The sequence below is a fragment of the Myotis daubentonii genome, chromosome X, assembly GCF_963259705.1.
Source record: "Myotis daubentonii chromosome X, mMyoDau2.1, whole genome shotgun sequence".
NCBI lineage: Eukaryota > Metazoa > Chordata > Mammalia > Chiroptera > Vespertilionidae > Myotis > Myotis daubentonii.
In genome coordinates this window covers 57,031,267-57,058,891 of record NC_081861.1, presented here as the reverse complement: position 1 = coordinate 57,058,891, position 27,625 = coordinate 57,031,267, and the positions used below count along the sequence as shown (strand labels likewise).

General features: G+C 47.0%; 1 protein-coding gene across 1 annotated transcript; it reads right to left on the bottom strand.

The window, feature by feature from the left end:
• Positions 1-27,496, bottom strand: LOC132223495 (nuclear RNA export factor 2-like). The gene is made up of 17 exons (XM_059678651.1): positions 27,369-27,496; positions 9,989-10,093; positions 9,618-9,768; positions 8,726-8,809; positions 8,510-8,614; positions 8,315-8,395; positions 8,129-8,198; positions 7,898-7,986; positions 7,675-7,782; positions 7,387-7,496; positions 4,794-4,830; positions 4,077-4,139; positions 3,941-3,996; positions 3,693-3,800; positions 3,505-3,563; positions 3,261-3,400; positions 1-39 (listed from the first exon to the last, which is right to left on the bottom strand). Exons 1-17 carry the CDS (start codon positions 27,494-27,496, stop codon positions 1-3), a joined length of 1,533 nt encoding a protein of 510 aa, XP_059534634.1.
• Positions 27,497-27,625: the final 129 nt, after the last annotated feature.

Genomic DNA, 27,625 nt, shown 5'->3' with positions numbered 1-27,625 from the left:
TCACTGCATGAAGGCATCCTCTGGGATCTTGCTCTTCATCTAGAGAAAGTCAAGAGAGAGCATTGGGAAGACAGCAGAGCAAAGGCCACTAAGATTTATCCCCAGGCCACCTGACTTCTGTCCACTTGACCTTGCTAAAAGCCTGGGACCCATTTCTTTTTATATCTAAACTAGAGGACCAGTGCATGAAATTCATGCATGGGGGTGTGTGTCCCTCAGCCTAGCCTGCACCCTCTCCAATCTGGGATCCCTCCCACAATCCAGGACTACTAGCTCCCAACCGCTCGCCTACCTGCCTGCCTGATTGCCTCTAACCACTTCTACCTACCAGCCTGATCATCTCCTAACCAATCCCCTGCCAGCCTGATCGATGCCTAACTTCTTCGCAGCCAGCCCAATTGCCCCTACTGCCCTCCCCTGCAGGCCTGGTCACCCCTAACTGCCATCCCTTGCCAGCCTGGTTGCCCCCAACTGCCCTTCCCTGCCATCTTGGTCGCCCCCAACTGCCCTCCCCTGCTGGCCTGGTTCCCCCCAATTGTCCTCCCCTGCAGGCCTGGTCCCCCCCAAATGTCCTCCCCTGCAGGCCTGGGTCCCCCCAACTGCCCTCCCCTGCAGGCCTGGGTCCCCCCCCAACTGCCCTCCTTCTGTAGGCCTGGTACCCCCCAACTGCCCTCCCCTGCTGGCCTGGTTCCCCCCAACTGCCCTTCCCTGCAGGCCATCTTGTGGTGGCCATCTTGTGTCCACATGGGGGTGGCTGTCTTGTGTGTTGGAGTGATGGTCAGTTTGCATATTACCTCTTTATTATATAGGATTCTCAGACTTCACTTTTTAATGAGGAAAGAACTTTAAGTTTGGGTGTCATCTCATCATTGTACTAAAAGAGCTGATGGTGGGGGAGGACAGATGACCTCCCTTAGGACCAAGTGGAGACACTTTGACCTCACAATGTCACTGCTATATCTTGCCACAGAAAGAAGCCTCCAAATTTACCAAGATGTATGCACCAGAAAGACTAGGTGGCACTCATGTAATGCTGAAAAGGCAGTGAAAAGAAATAATTATCAACTGGAGGCCAGGTGCATGAAATTCGTGCAGAGGTAGGGTCCCTAGGCCTGGCTGACAATAAGGGCCTATTGGGGCCTGCCTTCCCCCGGCTGCCGAAGGCTGGCCAGGGCCTTCCTTCTTTTGTGCCACCCCCTGGTGGTCAATGTATGTCATAACAAGAGGTCAAATTCCCAGTCAGTCGAACTCCCGAGGGGATAATTTGCATATTAGCCTTTTATTATATAGGACTAGAGGCCCAATGCACGAAATTCATGCAAGAGTAGGCCTTCTTTCCCCCAGCTGCCAGTACCAGCTTCTCTCTGGCACCTGGCACCTCGGCTTCCCTTCAGCCACAGGCAGGTACCTGGGGCCCAGGCTTCCCTTGCAGCCGTGGCTTTGTTCGGAAGGATATCCGGTCTAATTAGCATATTACACTTTTATTATTATAGATAATAGCTTATGGACTACTGGAATTCAACTGCTTAATATATAGATCTTCGGTAGCTTAACATATACTTAAAGGAAACTACATTGGTGCTAATAAAAAAATATCAAAACAGTGTATACAGTAGGAAAACTGGGTTTTACTAAATATTGCAATGTACTAGCATAAAATTATGGTTTTTTCATATGTGAACTTTTGTTTAAAAAAAGGAAAGATCTAAAATAATTACTGTTAAGTTCCCACTATGCAATCCTCCCAGCTCCCTCCTATCCCCATGAACACCCATCACTCACTTCTGAGACTACTAGAAGCTCATCCCAGATGGGGTGGAGGAGACTTGTTCCATTTCTTGCTGCTCCTGAGAGAGGGTGGGCCCAGTAATGAAGGAAGGTTTGGGCACTTGGGTGGGAAATGCATTCTGAGTCTTGTTGGGGGTGACATCCCCCACCAACAATTCATCATTTAAGATACATAGGCTGGAGGAAAAATGGACTTTCAGACAACAGATGGACAGACAATCCCACACCCTCAACAATGATCCTGCTTCCACTACCACTCAGCAACCAGATTCCTCCCATACCCCCCTGTATCTGCTCCCCAGATACCTTGCCTGGTAGCTCTGCCACTGCCACTGAACCTACCCTTGGAGAGATTGTCAACAAGCTTCACTAGATTTGTACCCCTAACCCCACTGCATTTACTCTATATAATAGCTCAAGGGAGAGGGTAGTCCAATTCCATTTTCAGAGGAAGACAGTGTCAGAGAGAGGTAATGCAATTTCACTAAGAAATAAGTCTAGTGAGTTTTGGGGTCATGGACAGAACCTGAAAGAAACCTGAAACATTTTCAGTGTTCTAACTCCAGAGCTCATACTCTTGACCCCCGTGGAGGACTGTTCCTTAGATATACCTTTTAGCTTCCCACAATACTGAGAAAGCCCCAAGGTCATGCACTGCCACACTCCCACAGCCCTGAGCCCAGGTTGGGCTGCATGTTCCCACCCAGAGCACAACACTCACCTGGAATTGTTAGCAGGGGTAGCAATGCAGGTCCGGGTGAAGGCACACACAGAATCCTGAGACTGTCCTTCCCCTTCAACAACAAACATCAACACCCACCTTGGAGTCGCCAATGCTTTACACTCTCAGACAATGTTCCCCAGTCAGCATAGGACTCCATACTCATGTCCAAGGGTACAACTGTTCACTGGGAGTCTGGGCATCTGGAATGGGGATGGCAACAACAGGAGCAATCTGCTCCCATTGACAAAGACCCGACTATATGGGAGACCATGGAACAACCGTTTCACAAGTTCATTTGATTCATTTTTTGCAGCTACCCAAGAGGTGAGTATTATTAGCTGAATTTGGTTAGGTAAAGGCCCATGTTCTCACAATCAGGATCTGGAATGACAGCCATCAAACCCCACACCTGTGTACCCAAAGCCCCAGCTGTATGGGGATGACAGACATGGACACAGGTCAGACCAGAATGGTTTGGGGACAGACTGGAGGCTAAACACACACAAGACAGTAATAAAAGGGAAGGGATCTGGGAAGCTGGGAGAGTTCTGAGAGGGAGTCCAGCCAGGGGAAGGTATCAGTGGGGCATCTGGGGAGGACATTCCACACACTCACCTTCCTTGAATACCCCATAGACACGAAAGAAGAACAGGCTTTCCTGAAAGGGAGGAGTGCAGTTGCTCAGCCAGCCGCGAGTTTGACATGCTTGATCTACACCTGTCACCCACCTGTGTCTTTCTGGGCCTACCTGGGGGAGGAAGAGGATGCTCTCCGAGTGGAACCGTATGTGCACGATAAAGGAGTTGAGGTCATGCTGAGTTTTGGGCAACACACAGAGGGTGCTCACAATGTCATATTTTGTATGTCTCAGCAGCTGAAAACGCCTGTCTGTGAGGGAAGGACAGCAGAGGTCAGGGTTGCCACTCCCTGGGGCCTATGACTGACCCTTCATGCCCCCTTTCCCTGCCCAATCTTCCCCATTCCACACGCACTGGGGTTCTGGAAGTTCTTCATATACTCATTATCCCTGAGGTACTCAAACAAGCGGCTTCTAGGAGAAAAAGAAGAATAGGATGTGGAGATCTGGCCAGTAGGGGTGTTTCCATGAGCAGACTGGTTTCTGCTGGGGAGACACCCCCCCCCCCCCGCGCAGAAAAAGAGTTTAAGCTATGATACTCACGGGGCTGGGTTGTCTGGAATGTAGGGAATAGTCAGAGAGAAGCAGGCCTCATCGTGATAAGCACTGAGGAGACTCCATCTGTCTCCAAAGTCATAGATCAAGTAATATCTGTGAGGGGACAATGAAGACAGTCTACCTCTATGGACTGGACCTCAAGGGTGACTTGAAAATTCTTAGGGCGAACCTGTGCTTGAGTGGACTGGACTGTCCTAGCCCTCCACATTCCTGGTGGTTTCTGGGGTACTTACTGATGCAGAAAATGCAGGACTTGATTCTTCAGACCATCAGATCCATTATACCTTTCCTGGAATCAAAGATATTTGAGACCATGTGGCTGATAAAGCCTCCCTTACAATAGCCCAAATTTTGATCTTTCTTTCTCACCTTTAAGGGCTTTACTAAGTAGTGGCTGTCAATGTCAATTGGTGGATATAAATTTTGTCCATCCTGGAGAAGGGAAGATAAGTTAGCAGTACAGACCAGGGAGGTGGTCTTGGGTGATTAAAAGAAAGGATGTGGCCAGGAGACGGTGAAGGTTGGAGGTCAAGAGTGAAAGAGCCTGCCCAGCTGGCATGGCTCAGTGGTTGAGAGTCAACCTACAAACCAGGTGGTCACAGTTCGATTCTTGTTCGGTGCATATGCCCGGTTTCCAGCTTGATCCCCAGTGTGGGGTGTGCAGGAGGCAGCGATCAATGATTCTCTCTCATCACTGATGTTTCTATCTCTCTCTTCCTCTCCTTTCCTCTCTGAGAACAATAATAATATATTTTTAAAAGAGTGAAAGAGCTATGGGCAAGATTCCAATGGGTGTCTGCATCATAACGTCCTGGAAGTCTCTATTGTTTTATGCAACTTGTGTATGTGTGTTTTTGTGTGCTGTTTCTCTTTCTTTCCCTCCCTCCTTTCTTTTACTGACTCTCCTTCCCACTCTCTGTGTATATACATTTTCACAGAGATCATATTCATGTATTTTTCAAAAGTCTATGTCCCCCAAGTGGTAATGGTCTGGTGCAAACATGTAATACAGAGAAGATAAAAAGGGCTTGAGGGAAGGTGTGGAGGTCATTAATAGCAAGAGAAATGATGAATGTAGGCACTTACCAAGCGTAACAAGTTGGGGAAACATTTCCTGATGGCGCTGTCCAAATCCAAAAATAGAAAGAAGTGGTTGATAGTTTGGGTTAGAATGCTTCCATTTACTAAAAACACTGATGGCATGAACAGAGACAGGTGTTCTGCCTACCCAGCAACTCCCTTTGCTCTCATCAGTCTCTGATTTCAAAGCTTCTCGGACCACTTCCCTGTTGAGCACTAACCATATACCACATGGAATCTCTGAAACACACAGTCTCTTCATCTCTCTCCACACCTTCATATTCATATTACTGCTCTTACTTCTTCCCTTCCTCACCTTTTCCCTCTCTCTCTTTCTCCCTCTCTATTTTCCTGGTTACTCCTTCTCCAGTGCCACAAGACACAGCATTTGGATCCCAGGCTCCAGGGCTTCTTCCCCCTCCCTGCCTCCTTTCCCTTCCTCTAGGCCACCACTGATGGCTCCAGAGAGAAGAGGCAAAGTGATGGGGGCTCAAATTTCTGCTACCTCACTGGGGGTCCAGTATCTGCCAGGAAGAAGACATGCCCCAAAGAAGGCCCAGGACTCTGGGGTAGGGAGGGAAGTGAGGGAGGGAAAAGGAAGGAGATGAAGACAGAAGGAGAGTGAAGATAGGAGCAGAGATTGGAAAGAAACAGAAGAATAGAGACAAAGGAGACAGAAAAAGAAAAGTAAAGGGAAGAGAAAGAAACTCTGCCCTGGCAGCGGAGGTGGGACCAGGAAAGAAGAGAGAAGAGAGGGGACACGGTTCCTCTGCGGCAGTCCTTTCCTTCATCTGCCCCTGGATGTCCCTGGGTCTCCAGGTAGGAATGGAAAACATGCACCTGTTGGCCTCAGGGCCATGGGATGTTGGTTAAGCCTTTGTCACCTGTCAACCTGAACTGGGCATGGGAAATGCACCACCCATGGGATCAGGAGACCTTCCCCAGAAGGAGTAAGGATCAGTCCCCAGTTGAGCACAGGGTCAAGGGTCTGTGGCCCTCTCTTATAGTTACCATCTACCCTCCTCATGGCCCCTGTGCACCTATGTCTGTCTTAGTTGGTTCCTTTTTTGAGGAATCCTACCTGCTTAAGTGCCGGGAGCCGGTCCATCCTTGCTGTTTCAAAGGACCTGGCATATATGGCATACTGTTCTTAAAATGTTTGCTCACCTTCTTGGCACTATTTGTTTTAACCAAGGTCTCCTCTCTGAGAAAGGTTGTTTCCCCAGGTAGGGATTTTCCCCTAAGTTAGGGAGGGAATAAAACCCCTCAACTAAGTGCCAGGCGGGTAATTAATCATTTTAACTACGAACAATCATGCTTAAGCTACATAATCTTTACTCCCTGGAATGGAGATAAGAAACGCCCTAACCTTTGTAATAGAGATTGATAGGATTGAATCAACTGGTATAAATACAGATGTAACAAAACAGCAAGAGACAGAACTTAGAACACAGAACTAAGAACACAGAACCTACAGACAGAAGAACTTCGCTGGAGAGAACATGGCAAAAGATCCTGGACTGAACCTGACTACAGAAATTGGCAAGAGAACCTGACTAGAACCTGGTGACCGAACCTGGCTAGAGATCTCAGACAGAACCTGGCTGGAGAACCTAGCAAGAGAACATGGACACAGAACCTGGCTGGAGATCCAAAGCAGAACCTCTCTGGAGATCCTAACCAGAACTTCGCTGGAGATCCTGACCAGAACTTGGCTAGAGATCCTGGCTAGGCTGCTGATCAACTGAACGCTGTCTCCATGTCATTCCTTCTTCGCCAACTCCGTCCACACCTTTGGGGACCCCTGGACCTGCTGGGGTTGGACCCCGGCACTTAAGGTTACTCAGGGGTCCTCTGAAGGACCAGACAGGTGATGTGATATGTTGAGGGAGGGCCAGTGGCACCGACAGGGCTGTCCTTCTGTCTCCTCAACCCCCTCTTCCCTCTGCCTTCCATTGCTACAAGAGGCCCTCTGCTCACTGCGTGTGGCTCACTTATGGCCCCCAATTCAGGAAACCCTGACGTCTACCAAGAATGGCCCCTCCTTGACATTGTACTAAAGGAATGCATGTCATGATGACAGCCACCTGAGGCCTGGGCTTTTGGCATGGGGCAGGAAAGTCCCCACATTCACCTGGGATTCTAGTGGAAAACCTTGACATGCAAGGGAAAGAAAGTTCTTCCCCAAATAGTTAGGGATACTCTGTATCCTCTTAGAAGCAGGAAGGACTGTCTCACATGCGCCTGTGGTAGAGGATGTTTCTCACCCCAGATCAGCAATATCTGCCTGGGGGCTCAACACTCCTAGAACTGGTGAGTGGGCAGCCCTGTATCCTGGAGCACATTCTTGGTGGGCATGCTAGAGAAAACTAGATGCAGAGTCAAGAGCCAGCCCCAGACCACGAGAACCAGTGAGCAGGTCAGAGGAAGGGTAGAAGACCTCTAAGCACAGGTGAGGGATACAGAGAAGAGAAGGTAGGGCTTCTACTCCTACCAGAGAACCAGGGCTGCCACCATCTGTGACATGGCACTGTCAGAGGTACTTTATGCTCCTAAGAGTCAAAGGACCCCAGGAATGATGAGAGGGGCTCACACTGACCTTATATAAGCATACTGGTCTAGAAAGGTGCCGCACAAAGGGTTATCTTCCAGCCACAGCTCTTCCAGTTTCAGGCCTTTGATTTTGCACAACTCCCAGGTAGAGTTAAGCTGAGAAATATGGGTGGGGGGGGGGACTGAAAAATAGTCCAAGGGAAAAGGGACATCCCAGCCCCTGAACCCACAGCCCACTCCCTTCCCCACAGGTACCTTCTCTTACCTCTTGTTATCACTCTGATAACCACTATCACCTACTCTCAACCCAACTTTGATCTGTTCCTCTTCTCACCTCATTTTTGGAAAGGTTCAGGATCTTGACTGTGGGTGCCATCTGTATAATATCAGACAGGCCATCCAGCTGGCACAGTCTGTTGTTGTGCAAGCTCAGGGACAACAGCTTTGGGGAAGAATTAGAGTGATGCTTACCATCTAGGACCTCGGAGACAATTCTGCCCTCTGTCCCATCTGTTCCACCCCCTACCATAACACCAGCACTGGGTCTAAGGCCTCACCTCAGGGAAATCCTTTTCAATGATCTGCAGAGTGGCAGCCATGCAGTTTCTTCTATTCAGGATTATAGCAACATCACATCTCACCAAATCTTCAGGAAACCAAGAGTAGGAAATAAGGCTGAGAGAGGTCCAGGGCCAGCACCAAAACCTCCTTGTTACCATCCCTAAGTCTTCCTCCCCGGCAGAACCCTCTGCCCTTAAGTGCCCTAGAATTACTGCTGTCAGACATACCTGGGTCATAGCGGAGAAACTGGAGATCAAGAGCTTTCTGAGAGGCATCATATCGTTTGTACATGGTCAGCTACAGAGGGAGATGGAGAGAGAACTCTGAGGCTGTGATGGTGATAGGGAAATCGGGGCTGGAGGAGGAACAGGGGAGGATCTGAGGGCAAACATATACCGTTGAGTCTGCATTACCTTTAGCTGTTCCATTATTTCTGGCTCTAACTTATCCCGCACAGAGAAGGGTACAGCAGAAGTACTGACAAAGATAGCTATCTGCAGGAAGAAGAGGATTGGTTAGCGCCACAAATCCTTGTCCTACAGAAAGTGACCAGCTCTGCCTGTCCTCCTGCATAGGGACTAAGGACAGATAAAGACCTTGACACATACCTTTTGGTTCTCCTCATCATAAATCTTGTTGCTGACATCCTTCAATGCAGAGGCAGCGTGAGCATCCTGGACAAAGAACCGGGCCTTGTTTTGCACATGGTGAAACTATAGGGATTGAAGCAACAACCATAGTGTTAGAAGCCAAAGGCCCTAGCTGAACCGGGTTTCTCCCCCTATGCTGTGTCCCCCTCATCTGGCTTCACCATCCTCTCTTACATCCACTGGAGTGAAGGGGACACTGCAATGGCTCTGGATTGAATCCATTAGCCATGTCCTGTCATACTTTCTTCCATAGGCAACCTAAGGGCGAAAAGGGCATGGAGACAAAAGGAACAACATGAAAGAAGGCTGGAGAACAGACCCAACACAGTGTTTTTTTCCTACCTTCTACTGAGCTTTAGGGCTTTTAAAGAGGGGGCCCTGGCATGATTTCTTGTGCAAAATATGGAGTTCTTAAATCCAGTATGTCTCCATTTATTTTTTAAAGTATACTTTTATTGATTTCCAAGAGAAAGGGAGAGAGAGACAGAAACACTAATGATGAGAAACACTGACTGGCTGCCTCCTGCATGCCCCACATTGGGGACCGAACCCACAACTGAGGCATGTGCCCTGACCCAAATCAAACCACGACTTCTTGGTTCAGAGGTCGATGCTCAACCACTGAGCACATGGGCTGGGCTATTATCTCTCCATTTGAAGCTCTCCTCCCCATAAACAACTTAAGGTGTTAGACATTTTCTTCCTTTTATAAAGTTCCAGGAGATCCTTTCTAGGACACTGCTTGCCCCTCTGAGAAGTTTTCCAGAGACTCGAGCCCCCATCTCCCATATCCAGCTTGAGTCAAACTGAGATATCTAGTGTGGACTTACTCCATTTCCTTGACAGTAATTCCACCTTTCTTTTTAGACAGCCCTCTCTGTTTATCATATAGTCAGCCTGTTTCCTTATATTGCTTCTCTGAGTTTGCCCTTAAATGGTTAAGTAATAAAAAGGACAAATTGTAAACTGTTCCCAGAAAAGTACCGAGCGTCTCTATGTGAGACCAACACAGTCCACCTGACCTTTCTCTTCTGCACATGTCATACATTTTTTTCAGGACACTCACTGTGACCTTGAACCAACTCCCCAGGGTTTGATCTTGTATGTTCTCCATTTCACTCTTGAGATGTGTTCCATTACTGCAGAGAGTAACACGCAGACCGTCTTTTTTATACCATTGCACTGTCCTCCTGTCCTGTCCTCTTCTATAGGGAGTGCTGCTGGGGGGAAGAAAAGGGTGGCCATGAATGCTAAGAAAGTCTTCTATGCATCCTTCATCTCTGGCACCAGGACTACAATTAGGATTGCTCAACCATGATTTCACTTCTAACATTCTTCAGTTTTCCAATGAGAGAAGAAAAGGAAAACCATGGACAGTGAAATAGTTGCATAGTCCTATGGGATGCTACATGCAAACCAGGCTGCCTGGTCACTTACTGTCTGTTTTGGTACCTCTGGACTTTCCTTATCTCCACGTTTCCATCATCCTTCAGGAGGTTTGGAGGCTGAAGCTCATATCCACCATATTGATAAGGACTGGTCCTGTTTCCAAAATTACCAAGCAAAGAACTCCAACCTTTCTCACTTCCTTGAGGTGAAGCCCAACTACCATCATCATTGACTTCTGAAAGAAGGAACAAAAATACAACTTTGGAGACATATTTGTGCCCACTTACCATGTACCATGTCTTAGGCTAACACCATGACAGGGCAACTAAGTGCCAACCTGCCCTAAGAGACCAATCCCACAAACCTCAGATAGGAAACACCTCTGCCCGTCCAGATAGGAGAGCCTTATCTGACAGATGGTGCTATCAGAGGAGAAATGGTTCAGAATGAGGAAGGAGGAGCAAGAGCAGGGAGAGAAGGAGATAGGGGAGGAAAAGGAGGTAACTGTTGAACCTTTTTAAAAAATGGAACAGGATTTATAAAGAACAGAAGTGTATACATTCATGGGTTAGACTGGACACCAGCCAAACATCAGGAAGGCTGTGCTTCCTTTGCCAGTGTAGTACAAGCTTTAATATCAGGTGGAACCAAGGGGCCAGCCTCCTAAACTGTCCTCCTCCATTGTGCCTTGCCCCCAACAATATTCTATTTGAAATACCCAGGGTGAGCTTTCTCTTTGCCCAGTCTTAAATGCCTTTGAGTTCAGGAGACAGCTCTTCCAATCTCAGCTTTTCTGTAACAAGGGTCTGAACGACAAACTGGTTATTGATCTCTAATTTGCTCCCTCTATGGTCAGAGAACATGCTCTGTGTAATTTCAATTCTTTTTAAACTTGTGGGGGTTTTCTTTGATGGCACAGGAGATGGCCTGTCTTGTTGAATATTATATAGACACTTGAAAAATGCTGTACTCTGCTGCTGTTAGGAGAAGTGTTCTATTTGTCACGTTGATCCTGTTAGTTCATTGTGTTACTAAGATCTATATGCTGATTTTCTAACAGTTCTATCACTTGCTGAGAGGGGGGTTTTGAAGCCCAACTATCACTATCATTATGGACTTGACTATTTCTCCTTTCAGCCCCATCAGTTTTTGCGTCATATACTTTTTGACCCTGTTGTTTGGTGCATTCATTTTTAGGTCCATTATGTTTCCCTGATGGATTGCTCCTTTTTTTAAAAATATATTTTATTGGTTTTTTACAGGGAGGAAGGGAGAGAGATAGTTAGAAACATCGATGAGAGAGAAACACCGATCAGCTGCCTCTTGCACATCTCCTACTGGGGATGTGCCCGCAACCAACGTACATAGTACATGCCCTTGACCGGAATCGAACCTGGGACCTTTCAGTCCGCAGGCTGACGCTCTATCCACTGAACCAAACCGGTTTCGGCTGGATTGCTCCTTTTATCATTGTGTGATGCGCCTCTTTAATAAGTTTCTTGTAAATTTTCTACTTTATTGGAGATTGTAGCCACAGGTATGCTTATTAAGTGTCTTGGTTATATTGCACTCTGTATTCATTCCTAAGTTGTGTTTATATCTACCCCTGCCCCCCAAAACACTCCTGCCAATATATGTAATTCAACATGTGGAAGGATTTGGCAGTATTTTTGGCATCTATAGAATAAGGTGGTATCAACTGTCTCTCTCATATGTGGATTCACTAAGGGTATTTTATTTTTACCATATTCAACTGAAACTGACAACACTGGTGGTTTGGGGGGACAGGAAGATTATGGGAATTATACTGTTAGAAACCAGCTTCGTTTGGGTTCTCATATTTAATATTCTCTAGGTTTGTGTTGTACATTTTGTACATTAATTACTCCATATTGTCTCAGTGCAACTTATAAGTAAAAATCCATTCATTGCTGATAGTTCCAACCAGACCTCATGTGAATTCCTCTAGGGCGTCATTGCTGTCGCTGTGTGGCCCACTGTCAGGACAATCCTATAACTCACAGCCTTTAAGATGTTCCATGTGTGGCACTGGAAGTGAAATTGAGATATTCTGATCTCTTATATCCTTGCTCATTTTTTTAAAAGTTTTATTTTTTAAAGAGAGAGGGAGAGAGAGAAAAAGATGGATATGAGAGATAAACATCAATTGGTAGCCTCTCATATGCACCCAAACTGGGGATCAAACTTGCAACTAAGGTATGTCTCTTGAATGGGAATCAAACCCATAAACTTTTAGTATATAGGATGACACTCCAACCAAATGAGCCACCTGGCTAGGAAACACATTGTGATGGTTTTTTATTGTTGACACATTGTAATTTTTATTTGCATATCTCTGTGGGGTGCAGCTATATGAAGGACTGACCTGTTGGCAAAGTCACAAACAAGTCCCAGCTTAGAGGGCATAGTCCTCTTAGCATAATTAGGCTTGACCTTATAATGCTCCCTAGATCTTATCTGGGAAGCTAATGGGCTGAGGGAGGTGCAGCAAGTGCTGCCAAAACAAGTGAAACTCACAAGAAGCTAATGGGCTGGGGGGGGGGGGGGGTGCAGCAAGTGCTGCCAAAACAAGTGAAACTCACAAGAACAGTGTAACTATGGTAACCACTACCTTGATTTCCTCTGACTATAAAATAAAGGCTCAGCTTGCCTCTGGATCTCTCTCTGTGGCCTCAGCCAGGCACAGGGAAGATCCAGAGAGAATAACATTTGAAAGCTTTCTCCGTGTTCTTCATTCTTTGCTGACTCCATCCACACCTTTGGGAACCCCTGGCCCGCTGGGGCTGGAACCCGGCATATCTCTTAGTGATGTTTCCTTCTATTCCTTGCTTGTGGAGTTAATATTATGGAAGGGTGTTGTTGAATCATGTCAAATGTTAACAGCTGACAACGGCACCTTCTTCCATACACCCATCTGTTTTCTTTCTCATTTTCCAGGGGACTTGTAACAATGAATATAAATAGCACCTATTCTTCCCTTGTTAAACACCAGATATTGTGTTAAGTGCATGACCTAGTAAAGCTAAGAACTTATGAGTCTTACTGAGTCACAGGTATCTCTCCAGAGGTTTTCAGTGTAGTTGCATATATTAACTCAATTCTTGCAATTACCTCATGACTTAGAGACTGTTACTATCCTCCATTTAAGGAAGAAAAATGTATGTGAGTCACCGTGAGGTCAAAGATAGCTGATCCGGACCACAGAATTTATCCATAGAATTCAAACACTGACCAAGTTCACCTCAAATCCTATGCCCAGAACCAATAATGTGTGACTCTGTGTTAGGGCTGAAGTGGGCCCTGGGACTCACTCAAAAGCTATTAGGCAGCGATGGGTACAGTGTCCGGGACTAAGATGCCCTGAACTCCAGCCATCTGTCGAAAAGACACATCATTGCACACTGTTCCTTTGTACTGTCTCTCTTTTCTCAGACTCTGTGAGAACTGTTTCTAACATGTGTGAGGTGGTATGTCATTGTAGTTCTAACTTGCATTTTCCTAATAGCTAGTGAGGTTGAATATCTTTTCATGTATCTGTTGGCCATTTGTATGTCTTCTTGGAAGAGTTGTCTGTTCAGGTCCTCTGCCCATTTTTTAATTGGATTGTTTGCTTGTTTAGTGTTGAGTTATGAGTTCTTTATATATTTTTCTATATTAACCCCTTGTTGGAGCTGTTATTTGCAAATATCATCTACCATTCATTTGGTTGCCTTTTTGTTCTGTTGTTGGTTTCTTTTGCTGTGCAGAGCTTATTTTTTAAAATATATTTTTATTGATTTCAGAGAGGAAGGGAGAAGCAGAGAGATGGAAACATTGTGCTGGGCTGCATATCTGGCGCTTCGGCCAGACAGGTCATGCTGTGCTGTCTGTTCCTAAAACACATAGATAGGAACGTACTGACATCAGGCGAGGCCTTGAAATATGGTCTCTCATGGCCCCTTCCCAGCATGCAGGCCTTCTTTCTCAGAAGGCCCGGAAGTCTCATTCCAAATTTGGGAGACAAAGGACTGGAAAAAGTATAAATAAAGAGAGTTTCCTCCATATTGGGGGGCCCAGAATTTGAAAGACACATTTTTCTCTGGGCCTCCACAAAATTTAGTAATAAAATGTAACCCCTGCAGTCAGCACTTCAGTTCAGCTTCTGCTTCAGCAGGGTGCTGTAACTGTAGTCAGCTGGCCAGCTTAATAAAGGCTCTTAAACTTAAATTCTGAGTTGGTGGTCTATCTCGCTGAGTGAACCCATAACACATCTATGATGACAGAATCACTTCTCCTGTACACCCCACACTGGGGATTGAGCCCGCAACCCAGGCATGTGCACTGACCTCCTGGTTCATGGGAGGTCATGAGCCATGCCTGCTGGACCAGAAGCTTTTTAGTTTGATATAGTCTCATTCATTTGTTTTTGCCATTACTTCCCTTGCCTTTGAGGTCAAATTCAACACTGAAATTTCAAAGGTATTTTTTTATCTTTAATTTCTTTATTGGTTAAGGTATTACAAATGTGTCCTCATCCCCCCCATTAACCCCCAATGCCCCCCTCCCCCCACTCATGCTCTCATCCCCCTGTTGTCCATGTCCATTGCTTTGGCTTATATGCATGCATACAAGTCCTTTGGTTGATCTCTTCCCCTTACCACCACCCTCCCCTACTTTCCCTCTGGGGATTGATAGTCTGATCGCTGTTTTCTGTCTTTGGATCTGTCCCTGTTCATCAGTCTATGTTGTTCTCTATATTCCACAAATGAGGGAGATCATGTGGTATTTATCTTTCTCTGACTGGTTTATTTCACTTAACATAATGCTATCCAGTTCCATCCATGCTGTTGCAAATGGCAAGAGTTCCTTTGCTCACTTTACACTCAGTATTGTTTTGGGGCTCTAGCAATTCCATAAGCTTAGATCAGGGACTGGAAAACTATGGCCCATGGGCCAAATCTGGCCTGTGGCATGTTTTTTCTGGAACCTTTAAGATAAGGACGGTTTTTACATATTTGAATTGTTGAAAAATCAAAAGAATATTTTTTGACAAGTAAAAATAATTTTAATTTCAGATGTCAGCATCCATACATAAAGTTTTACTGCACCATAACCATACTGTTTCAATTGTGGCTTTTACTCTACAATAGCAGAGTTTAAAAGTTACAACAGTCCTGGCCGGTTTGGCTCAGTGGATAGAGCACTGGCCTGCAGACTGACGGGTCCCAGGTTCGATTCCGGTCAAGGGCACATGCGAGGTTGCGGGCGCATCCCCGGTGGGGGGTGTGCGGGAGGCAGCTGATCAATGTTTCTCTCTCATTGATGTTTCTGACTCTCTGTCCCTCTCTCTTCCTCTCTGTAAAAAAAGAAATCAATAAAATATATTTTTTAAAAATAAAATAAAATAAAAGTTACAACAGAGACCCAATGACCCATACAGCCTCAAATATTTATGATCTGGCCCTTTCCAGAAGAAATTTGTTCAGCTCTGGCTTAGAGTGTCCTTCGAGCAAGTGCCCAGTAACTCTGATAAATGGCTAGAGGTCCCTTTGGCAAAGCTCAGGAAGATTTACTGTAGATAGTTGTGTGACTTCATTGTAGGGCCTTTACTAAGTAGTCTATTCATTCATGGTTTCCTAGGTCAGGTGTGGGAATTGAGTAAAGGACCATCATTCTCCATCAAGATGGCTCAAGTCCCTAGATCTAGAGTTTATATATATTTTACTTTCTTATATCTTATAATTATATTTTATTTATCTTTACACCGATCAAATGCATCTTTTGAGAATGTTAAGATTTTTCAAGATCCAAGAGATATGTTGATCAATAAGCCACCTTCAAGGGTTGCTATAGCTCAAACCATTGTCACTACTCTTCCATCCTTGCTGCCCTTTACGGTAAACAGCACTCACCTAGACCTAGAAGGTTAAGTGCTTTTACTTGGCCTGTGAATCCAGGATTCCAACATCACCACTGAAATAAGGCGGCCATATCAATGGCAGCATCTCCCATCCATCTGAGGCCTGCACAAGTCAGTCACTTCAGAATACTTCAAAGTCAATACGTTCCCCAATGCTGTAGGGAAGGGCGTATCCTCTGAGTCCCTAACAACAGCTACTTGGTTCATCCAAAATTGAGTTCAAAGGCATTTCAATTCAAGATTGTTCTACCTCTGCCTGCCATGGAATATCAATATTTCATCCTCTAAAGTCAACTGGGTCTTTAGGATCTTCAGATCTGCCTAGGTCAGATAACCTATCCCAGATCCCACTTCCTTTGGGGTCTTTTGCTTGCAACCAATTTTGTTGTCAAGTGCTCTGTTAATCACCCTTTCCATTTGCTTATGATAGAGCTTATTCTAGCTATTTCATAAAAATAAGACATCCTTAATAAAATATAAATACATAGTATACAACAACTCTTTGAGGGCTAGATAAGCAGGTTTGGATATTGTACAGCCCAAGGAGGCCAAAGCATGCTATGTAACTGTTATTGCTAAAACACACCTGCTGCCTTCCTGCTATCTGACATGTATGACACTGAATTCTAGAAACCGTGCTATGGCTGTCCCATAAATACCAGAGGCCTCTCCCATCATACATAGCTGAGCCTGCGTGTGGCTCCCACATTATTCAGTTCCTACTCCAAGTCTCACTGTGGTGCATATGTTTCATACACAGAGATCTGTTTGAGACCCTAGATGCAAGGTATTTCAGTACACATGTGCACACGCATCACACACTTCCTCTCTCTCTCTCTCTCTCTCTCTCTCTCTCTCTCTCTCCCCCCACACACACACACACACACACACACACACACACACCTCTATTCTTGTTAGCTTTCCAATCTCTATAGCACAGGAAATCATATGAGTGTTTGCCAGTGGTGGACTGCTTGCAGTTACCCTATGCAGAGTATAGTTTACAGAAGCAACTTTTTTTGCTATTGCTAATGGTATTTTCATGATGAAAATATTATTTTCTATTTGTTGGAGTTACAGCCAATAAAATTTGTTAATCATTATTACAATTATTGTAGGTTCCATTAAGTTTTATATGAAGACAATTATACTCATGTTTCTTTTCATTAATATTCATTTATGTATATATATATATATTTATTTCAGTTTAATGCAATGCCTAGGAAACTCAGAACTTGAACAAAAGTGATTGTTTATGGTCATCTTTGCCACTTCTGATTTAAAATGAAATGTTTTTAATGTCTCTCTATTACGTAGCACATTCGTTGTAATATTTTTAAATACCTAGAACCAGTTTAGAGGAGTATTTTTGTATTCCCAGTTAGCTGAGAGTTATTTGTGTTCTTGTTAATTTTAATTGGCTGTTGAATTTTACTGTATGCCTTTTATCTCCAGAATCTTTATGATAATAACCCTTTCTTACTCCTTTATCTTATGAATGTGTGATATTCAGTTATGAATCTCTTAATGTTAAATCAACACTGCAAGTTTGAGATAAAGACAACTTTGTCATGCTGTATTATCTGTTGTATCTATTGCTGCATTTATCTTGCTATTATCTTATTTCTATTTTTTTACCTTTCTATAACTAAGAGTGACCAATAATTCTGAGGCATTGTTTCTCAAAATATACTTAATATGAGTATTTTTATTTCTTCAATATAAAAAGATTGTTTTTTGTCTAGAATTTACCCATTTAATATAAATTTTCAAATTATCAACAGATGGTTTTCAAAATATTGTCTTATCTTTTACATTTTTACTGTAAGTACAAGCAGGATAGGATGTCTTTTCAATTCAAAAGTGGTTCATCTGTGCTTTCTAATTTTCTTGACCCATCTTGTCAGAGGTTTATTATTATATTTTGAAATAACTAGCATCTAAGACATTACTCACCTTTTCCTATCTGTGATCAATTTCATTAAAATTTGCCCTTTTTATTATTTTTCCTTGATGATATGGAAAGGCATGATAATATTTTTATTAAGTATACTACAAGTGAACAGTCTTTTCATCTGCCATCAGGTTTTCTTTTATAACTCTTGTCCTTGAACACATGGATGTCCAAATATGCAATACACTAGTTTACTTTGAAAGGACATGTGGCTTACAGTCCTGGGGATTTTAATCAAGTCCATCATGTCTATTCATTTCCATAGTTGGAATATCAGATGATTAAGGGAGATGGAATTGCAGCATTGAAGTACAGAAAGTTCTATTATTAATATACTAGAGGCTCAGTGCACAAAATTCATGCACAAGAGGATGTCTCAGCCTGGCCTACACCCTCTCCAATCCAGGACCTGTCAGAGGATGTCAGACTGCCAACCCCTATGGGATTGAGCCTAAACTGGCAACCTGACATCTGGGAATGCTGGCTCCAAACCACCCACCTGCCTGCCTGCCTGATTGCCCCTAACCACCTCTGCCTGCTGGCCTGATACTCCTAACTGCTCCCCAGCTAGCCTTATCACCCCTAACCACCACTGCCTGCCAACCTGATTGGATCTACCTGCCTCTGCCTGAAGGCCTGATCGCCTCCTAACTGCACCCCTGCCAGACTGACTGCCCCCTAACTTCTCTACCCTGCCAGCATGATCACTCCTAACTGCCCTCCCTGCTGGCCCAATCGCCCCCTAACTGCCAGCCACTGCCGGCCTGATTGCCCCCCTAAACTGCTCCCCCCTGCCAGCCAAATTGCCACGAACTAACCCCCCCCTGCCAGCCTGATCATCCCCTAACTGCCCTCCCCTGGTGGCCTGATTGCCCCCTAACTGCCCTCACCTGCTAGCCTAATCGCCGCCTAACTGCCCTCCCCTGCCAGCCCAATCGCCCCCTAACTGCAACCCACTGGTGGCCCTATTACCCCCCTAACAGCTCCCCCTGGCCAGCCCGATTGCCCCCTAACAGCTCTTCCCTGCTGGCCTGATCACCCCCTAACTGCCCTCCACTGCCAACCTGATTGCCCCCTAACTGCTCCCCTCTACAGGCCTGATCACACCCTAAATGCCCTCCCCTGCCAGTCTGATGGCCCCCTAACTGCCCTCAACTGCCAACCTGATCGCCCCCTAACTACTTCCCACTGCCAGCCTGATCACCCCCTAACTGCCCTCCTCTACCGGCCTGAGTGCTCGCTAACTGCCCTCCCTGCTAGACTGATCAACCCCTAACTGACCTCCCCTGCCGGCCTGATCACCCCCTAACTGCTATCCCCTGATGGCCTAATCATCTTCTAACAGCTCCCCACTGCTGCCCTGTTTGCCCCATTACTGCTCCCCCCTGCCAGCCGGATCACCCCCTTACTGCCCTCTCCTGCTGGCCTAATCACCCCCTAACTGCCCTCCACTGCCAGACTGGTCGCCCCCTAACTGCTCCCCTGCCGGCCTGAACACCCCCTAACAGCCCTTCCCTGCTGGCCTGATTGCCCCCTAACTGCTCTCCCCTGCAGGCCTGATTGCCCCAGAACTGCCCTCCCCTGACAGCCTACTCACCCCCTAACTGCCCTCCATTGCCAGGCTGGTTGCCCCCTAACTGCTCCCCTGCCAGCCTGAACGCCCCCTAATAGCCCTTCCCTACTGGCCTGATTGCCCCATAACTACCCTCCCCTGCCAGCCTGATCACTCCCTAACTGCCCTCCCCTGCAGGCCTGATTGCCCCATAACTGTCCTCCCCTGCCGGCCAGATCACCACCTAACTGCCCTCCACTACCAGCCAAATCGCCTCCTAACTACCTCCCCTGCTGGCTTAATTGCCCCCAATTGCCCTCGCCTGCTGGAATAATCACCCCGTAACTGCCCTCCACTGCCAGCCTTATCATCCCCTAAATGCTCCCCCCTGCCAGCCTGATCCCCACTAACTGCTCCCCCTTGCTGGCCTGATCAACCCCTAACTGCCCTCACCTGCCGGCCTGATAGCCACAACTGCTCCCCTTACTGGCCTAATCTCCTACGAACTGCTCCCCCCTGCCGGTCTGAACTCCCCCTAACTGCCCTCCCTTGTTGGATTGATCACCCCATAATTGCCCTTCCCTGCTGGCCTGATCGCCCCATAACTACTCCCCCTGATGGCCTGAACGCCTGCTAACAGCCATTCCTTGCTGGCCAGATCACCCCCTAACTGCTCCCCCTGGCTGGCCTGATCGCCCCCTAACTGCTCCCCACTGCCAGCCCCATCACCCCTAACTACCCCCTCCTGCCAGCCTGATCAACCTCTAACAGCTCCCCCTTGCCTACCAGATTGCCCCTAACTGCCCTCCACTGCCGACCTGATCGCCCCCTAACTGTCCTCACCGACTGGCCAGATTGCACCCTAACTGCTTCCCCTTGCCGGCCTGATCACCCCCTAACTGCTCCCCCCTGCTGGCCTGACCACCCCCTAACTGCTTCCCCCTGCCAAACTTTTTGCCCCCTAACAGGCCTTCCCTGCAGGACTGATCGACCCCTAATTGCCCTCACCTGCCGGCCTGATCACCCTTAACTGTCCTCCCCTGCCAGTCTGTTTGCCCCCTGTCTTCCCCTGCCAGCCTGATACCTGCCTAACGACCCTCCACTGCCAACCTGATCACCCCCTAACTTCCCTCACCGACAGGCCTGATCACCCCCTAACTGCTCCCCCCTGCAAGACTGGTCGCCCCCTAACTGCTCCCCCTTGCTGGCCTGATTGCCCCCTAACTGCCCTGCCCTGCTGGCCTGATAGCCCCTAACTGCCCTCCCCTGCCAGCCTGATCACCCCCTAACTGCCCTCCCTTGCCGGCCTGATCACCCACTAACTGCTCTGGCCTGCCGGCCCAATCACCCTTAACTGCTCCCCCCGGTGGCTTGATTGCCTCCTAACTGGCCTCGACTGCCGGCATGATCACCCTGTAACTGCCCTCACGTGCCGGCCTAATCTCCCCCTAACTGCTCTGCCCTGATGGCTTGATCGCACCTAACTGCTCCCCCTTGATGGTCCCAACACCCCATAACTGCCCTCTGCTGCTGGCCTGATCATGCCTTAACTGCCACCCCCTGCCACCAGATAGCCAACCTAAATGCTCCCCCCGGGCGGTCTGATCACCCCCTAACTGCTCCCTGATGCCGGCACGATCATCCCCAATTGAACCCCGCTGCCGGCCTGTTCACCCCCTAATTGCCCTTTCCTGCCAGCCTGATCGCCCCCTAATTGCTCCCCCCTGCCAGCCCCATCACCTTATAACTACCCTCCCCTGCCAGCCTGATCAATCTCTAACAGCTTCTCCTTGCCGGCCAGACTGCCCCCTAACTTCCCTCCCCTGCCGGCCTGATAGCCCCCTAAGTGCCACCCACTACAGGCCCGACTGACCCCCTAACTGCTCCCCCCTTCTGACCTAATTGCCCCAAACTGCTCCCCCCTGCCGGCCTGATCATCTCCTAACTATGGTCCCCTGCCAGCCTGATCGCCCCCTAACTGCCCTCCCCTGCTGGCCCAATCACCCCCTAACTGCCACCCACTGCCAGCCCGATTACCCACCTAACTGCTCCCCCAGGCTGGCCCGATCGCCCCTACCTGCTCCCCGCTGCTGGCCCGATTGCTCCCTGACTGCTCCCCCTTGACAGCCTGATCACCCCCTAACTGCTCCCCCCTGCCAAACTTTTTGCCTCCTAACTGCCCTCCCCTGCCAGCCTGATCGCCACTGCTGGCCTGTTTGCCCCCTATCTGCTCCCCAATGCCAGTCTGTTTGCCCCCTAACTGCCCTTCCCTGCCAGACTGATCGACCTCTAATTGCCCTCACCTGCCAGTCTAATCACCCCTAACTGTCCTCCTCTGCTGGCCTGATATCTGCCTAACGACCCTCCACTGCTGCCGGGAGCCGGTCCATCCTTGCTGTTTCAAGGGACCTGGCATCTATGGCATACGGTTCTTAATATGTTTGCTCACCTTCTTAGCGCTGTGTTTTAACCAAGGTCACCTCTCCGAGAAAGGTTGAATCCCCAGGTAGGGATTTTCCCCTGAAGTTAGGGAGGGAATAAAACCCCTCAACTAAGTGCCAGGCGGGTAATTAATCCCTTTAACTACGAACAATCATGCTTAAACTACATAATCTTTTCTCCCTGGAATGGAGATAAGAAACGCCCTAACCTTTGTAATAGAGATTGATAGGATTGAATCAACTGGTATAAATACAGTTGTAACAAGACAGAAACACTCAGAACTTAGAACAGAATCAAGAAGACAGAACCTACACGGAGCCTAGAGACAGAAGAACTTCGCTGGAGAGAGCATGCCGGAGGATCCTGGAGAGGGACTGGCCTCGGAGCCTAGAGACAGAGCCTAGCGGGAGAACATGGCAAGGGATCCTGGACTGAACCTGACTACAGAGATTGGCAGGAGAACCTGACTGGAACCTGGACACTGAACCTGACTGGAGAGCCTGGACAGAACCTGGCTGGAGAACCTAGCGAGGGAACATGGCTACAGAACCTCGCTGGAGATCCGAAGCAGAACCTCTCTGGAGATCGAGACCAGAACTTGGCTTGAGATCCTGGCTAGGCTGCTGATCAACTGAACGCTGATCTCCGTGTCATTCCTTCTTCGCCGACTCCGTCCACACCTTTGAGGAACCCCTGGACCCGCTGGGGTTGGACCCCGGCACACTGCCATCCTGATCACCTCCTAATTGCCCTGATTGACCGGCCTGATCGTCCCCTAACTGCTCCCCGCTGCCGGCCTGATTGCCCTCTAACTGCCCTTCCCTGCTGGCCTGATCGCCCCTAACCACCTCTGCCTTGGCTCCTGCCACCGTGGCTTTGTCCAGAAGGGCGTCCAGAAGGGCATCCAGAAGATGTCCAATCTAATTAGCATATTACCCTTTTATTAGTATAGATATGAACTTCATTTAAAAAGATAGCAGAAATATAGAAAAAATTGAAGTAGAAAAAGCATGGACTTTATATCTATATATATGGAATGTGGTCTCTCACTTACTGCCTATTTGATTTTAAGGAGTGCTTAATGTCTCTGAGCTTCAATTCCACCATATGGTATTCAGGGGTGCTATTTGCCAAGTGTTTCCATTTCTTTTTTTCTTTTTTAATTTTTTTCTTACCTTTTGCAGGCACCTGGTAGAACTTCACTTCTTGCTTGATTCCTCTGTATTGGAGGGGATGTGTATGTGATTAGTTCTGGCTAAGGGGTGGGACTAATGTGTTATTTGGGAGCAAGAACACATGGTGGTTGGTTTTGAGATTCCCCCATCAAGGGCCCGCTTCCCTTCAGGCACAGTCACTGATAATTTTCTAAATGGTTGCTCCTTTGTCAGTTTGAGTCTCCAAGTTATTCCAATCAGGATTGCTCAGATCGCCAACATGTACCATCCTGTGATGGATTGCCATGCCATGGACATGTAGTATGAGTGAAGAATAAGCCACTGAGATTTGGGAATTATCTATTACCATGGCATAACCCAGCCTTTTCTGTCTCATATATCTCATCTGTAAATTAAAACAATACCTTCTTGCCCAGCCAGCGTGGCTCAGTGATTGTCGACCTATGAACCCAAGAGGTCACGGTTCGATTACTGGTCAGGGCACATGCCTGGGTTGTGGGCTCCATCCCTACTGTGGGGCACGCAGGAGGCAGCTGATCAATGATTCTCTCTCATCATTGATCTCTCTCTCTCTCTCTCTCTCTCTCTCTCTCCCCCCCTTCCTTCTTTTCTGAAATCAATTAAAATATATTTTTTAAATAATGCCTTCTTAATATTCTTTCTAAGAATTAAATAACTTATGTGACGAAGTTATCACAGTACCTGACATATAATAGGAAATGAAAAATGGAACTATAATTATTAAATAATGATAAAAGGCTTATTTAGAAAAAGTATGGAAAATTGGTATGAGAGATTCTGCATCTGCTCATCCTTACAGGTAAGTTGTACTTTGCTATAAGAGCAGGACACTTTTTTGTTGCTATATATAAGACTTCCTAATGACTTGTACTTCGGCACTCATTTGTTGCCATCATGATATCAGAAACCTATAAATTGGAGGTATGTAAAGAATGAAAAAGTTGAATGCTTAAGCAGGAGAGAGACTAATGAAGTAATGTGCTAGAAGAAAATTAGTTTGAACAGGGTCTCCTAAAATGTTTTCTAAAACACACCAGTACCTCAAATGGCCTGTGGAAAAACGTTCCATTCCCATATAAGTTGAGGAAGCGACCTTCTTTAGACTGAATGTTTATGTTTCCACTTAATCTCCAACATGATGGTGTTTGGAAGTGATGGGGAGGTGCCCCGATGAATGGGATTACTGCCTTTACAAAGGAGACCCCAGAGATCTGTTGCCCTTTCTGCCTTGTGAGAGAGAACACAGCAAGAAAACAGCTGCTTATGAACCAGGAAATGGCACTCACCAGACAAAGAACGTGCCTGTGCCTTGATTTTGGACTTCATAGATTCCAGAACTGTGAGAAATAAATCTCTGTTGTCTATAAGCCACCCAATCCTTGCTGTTCTGTTATAGCAGCCTGAAGGAACCAAGACCCTGCCACTCTCTTTGAGATTCAAGTTGCATGTTAGCATAATATCTTAAAAATACTACAATACGGAAATCCTTTTACCTTCATCTTGGTATGTGACATATTTCTGTGATGGAAGATGATCCTTTTGTTGTTGCTGTCTCTCAGACATAGTGTCCTGTAGAAAAAACTTGGAAGTGCTGAAATTAGAGAAAAATAAAGTGGCTTATTATAATAAAAACAGTACTCTTTAACCATATATCAAACAATATTAAATCATCCATAGATGTAAAGACAATCCTTTATTTGCTGAAGTATGCTCACTCTAAACCATATACATGATTTTTATGAAATGTATCCCTTATCATTTTACTTAAAATGTTTTCCTAAATAAATTCACTATGGTTTCTAATGTGAAGAAAAACAGACAGTGTTCAAGGAGTCTAAGAAGCAATGGTTAGAAAATCAAAAGCTAATAGTGTTTGGTTATGCTAGTTTAAACTATTTAGGGATCCCAAACACAAAAAGATTACCGCACCCCATCACATGCTCTTTTTAAAAAAAATCCTCACCCAATGATGTTTTATAAATTGATTTTAGAGAGAGGAAAGGAAAGGGAGAGGTAGAGGAATAGGGAGAGGAAGTGGGATAGAGAGACGGGGGAGAGAGAGAAACATCAGTGTGAGAGAGAAACGTCAATTGGTTGCCTGTTTGCCTCACATATGTGCCTGACCGGGGATCAAACCTGCAACTTAGATATGTGCCCTGACCAGGAATCAAAGCCAAAACCTTTGGTTGTACCAGACAAACGACACTCCAAGTAAGCCACCCAGCTGGGACCCATATACATTTTTAAAAAACTCAGTATTGAACAGAAAAGTAAATATAATAAATAAATTCTGAATCTTCACATGATGCTATGTCCACGCTTTTATTTTTAAAAATCTAATTCCTTTAAAAAATTATTTATCTTCCTTTCTCTCTAGAGACAAATAAGGGACAGAAATGAAAATCATATTTGGAATTGGCTATACAAACTGGCATCTCAGAGGTCTCTGATGTCCTTAATAACACATAGTCAGAGGGAGACAGAATAAGACACTGCACAGACAGTGAATATGGCAGTATGGTAAGCAAGAGCAAGGCTTTTTTTTAATCGGAAATTTTTCTTTAAACCAGAGATCGTCTCATTTCGTCTTCACATGAACCTTATAAAGCAGGTACCATTATTATTCCTATTTTGCATGTGAGAAACTGGGTACAAACAGGAAATTATTGGCTTGGCGTTGCACATCTGGTAAGGTGCAGAGTCAAGGAGACTGAAACTCGGGTCTGGCTAATTTTAGGAAACCGCGGCTGTGCCCTTAGCTGGAGTAGAAGCGGGACCCTTCGGTCCGTGGTCCGCAGGCTGGCGCTCTATCCCCTGAGCCAAGCCAACTGGAGCGAGGTCCGGCTGACGCTTCCTCACCAAGAACATGTTTCTTCTGTATAAATACGGGAGGTGGAGAAAATGGCCACCTTCCACTTCTAAAAACCCTCATTTCTCGGTTTTATACGCACTCCCACGCAGAGTATCCCCAGCATTTTTTCCCTTTAGTGGGCAGTTACTTTTTGTTACCCAAATGCTTCCCGTCACTGTGGGGAGCGGAGGGAAAGGGTGTAGGACGACCAATGAGAAAAAGCGGCAAAGGGGCAACACGGTTGGTTTACTGCCCTCCCCTCAAGAAATTTGGCAACCTGCCCGCCCTGCAGAGGCCTGCAGCCGGGAGGTGGGGGTGCCTGGGGTCTGCCCGACGCGGGAGTTGGAGGTGCAGGTAGTGGCCTCGGGGGCGGCCTGCCCTCGCCCTGCCCTGGGCAGTATTTAATGCTAAGTTATTGCCCAGGGGGGGCGGCGCGGGCCGGGCCCCGGTATTTATTGCTGTACATAGTGTATGTTTGTGATATATAAGGTTTTCTTTATTTTGTATATGATCATTAAACACCTGTTAAAAAGAAAAAAAATTGGCAAATTGAGACATGGAACCATGGCAGTACTTAATGATAATGACCCTGCCACAGCTAGAACATCCTGCCCATTTCATTTTATTTTAAAAATTAAATTAATTTTTTTCCATTTATCCCCTCTATGACCTCTTCCACCTCCACCTATCACCCCCGCCCCTGTAATCACCACACTGCTGTCCATGCCCATGAGTTCGCTCTATTTCTGTTTTGCCCAATTCCTCCGCCACCCCCACCACCAGAACAGGGCTTTGATGTGGCAGCGGGAGGGAAATGGGAAGAGGGTCTTACCTGATTTCCTCAGCCTGGGCTCGAGAGAAATCCATAAACCCCTCCGCGCCCTCTCCCGCGCCAATCCTCTGAAAAAAAAAACCGTCTAGTTCAGACTCGGGACCCTCCTACCCGGTGGCAACCCCCTACGGACCGAGGTCCACGGCTCGGGAGGCCGGAGCGAGGCCCACCGCTCGGGAGGCCGGAGCGAGGCCCACCGCTCGGGAGGCCGGAGCGAGGCCCACCGCTCGGGAGGCCGGAGCGAGGCCCACCGCTCGGGTGGCCGGAGAGGAACGGGGCGGGGGGAGATACGGTGGGCCTGTCTCTTCAAAATCCCCCCTCAGCCAGCGCGCGGACCGTTTTAACGGTTTTCTGAACCTACCAGCAGTCTGACTCCTCAGAAAGATAAGCGGAGCTACGGGTCGAGGACTCACCACACACTTAAATGGCGGACACGGCCATAAGGGGGTCACAAAACTGCCAGATGCATGTAAATGCGAAGGACCCTCATACACCACCGTAGCGGTTAACATGACTGACTTCAGGTTCTATGTCACCGGCAGCTGTGGGGCCTTACCTGACTTCCAAGACCGTTCCTGACAGGAGTCACAAGATGGAGACACTCAGGGTTCGATAGTCCTCGATCCTCGCCTGACTGAGAGCGGACTCTCGCGTGATCATATATAACAATAGCGATGATACGTGATCATAGCGTGGTGCGTCATAGCGTGGTGCGTGATCATAGCGTGGTGCGTGATCATAGCGTGGTACGTGATCATAGCGTGGTACGTGATCATAGCGTGGTACGTGATCATAGCGTGGTGCGTCATAGCGTGGTGCATCATAGTGTGGAGGTGATCATAGCGTGGTACGTGATTATAGCGTGGTGCGTGGTGCGTAACCCTAGGATATACATGAGCCACAGTGATTGGGTAGCGGCAGGGTTCACCCAAGTGCCC

What these genes read in the sequence shown, in the direction of transcription:
- LOC132223495 (XM_059678651.1), bottom strand. Translation starts at nt 27,496, where the DNA reads ATGACGCACCACGCTATGATCACGTACCACGCTATGATCACGTACCAC. An exon ending in ACGCACCACGCTATGATCAC is followed by an intron (nt 10,094 to 27,368) that starts GTATCATCGCTA and finishes TTTTGGAAACAG; the next exon opens with GACCAGTCCTTATCAATATG. An exon ending in ATTCCAGACAACCCAGCCCC is followed by an intron (nt 3,564 to 3,692) that starts GTGAGTATCATA and finishes TTTTTCTCCTAG; the next exon opens with AAGCCGCTTGTTTGAGTACC.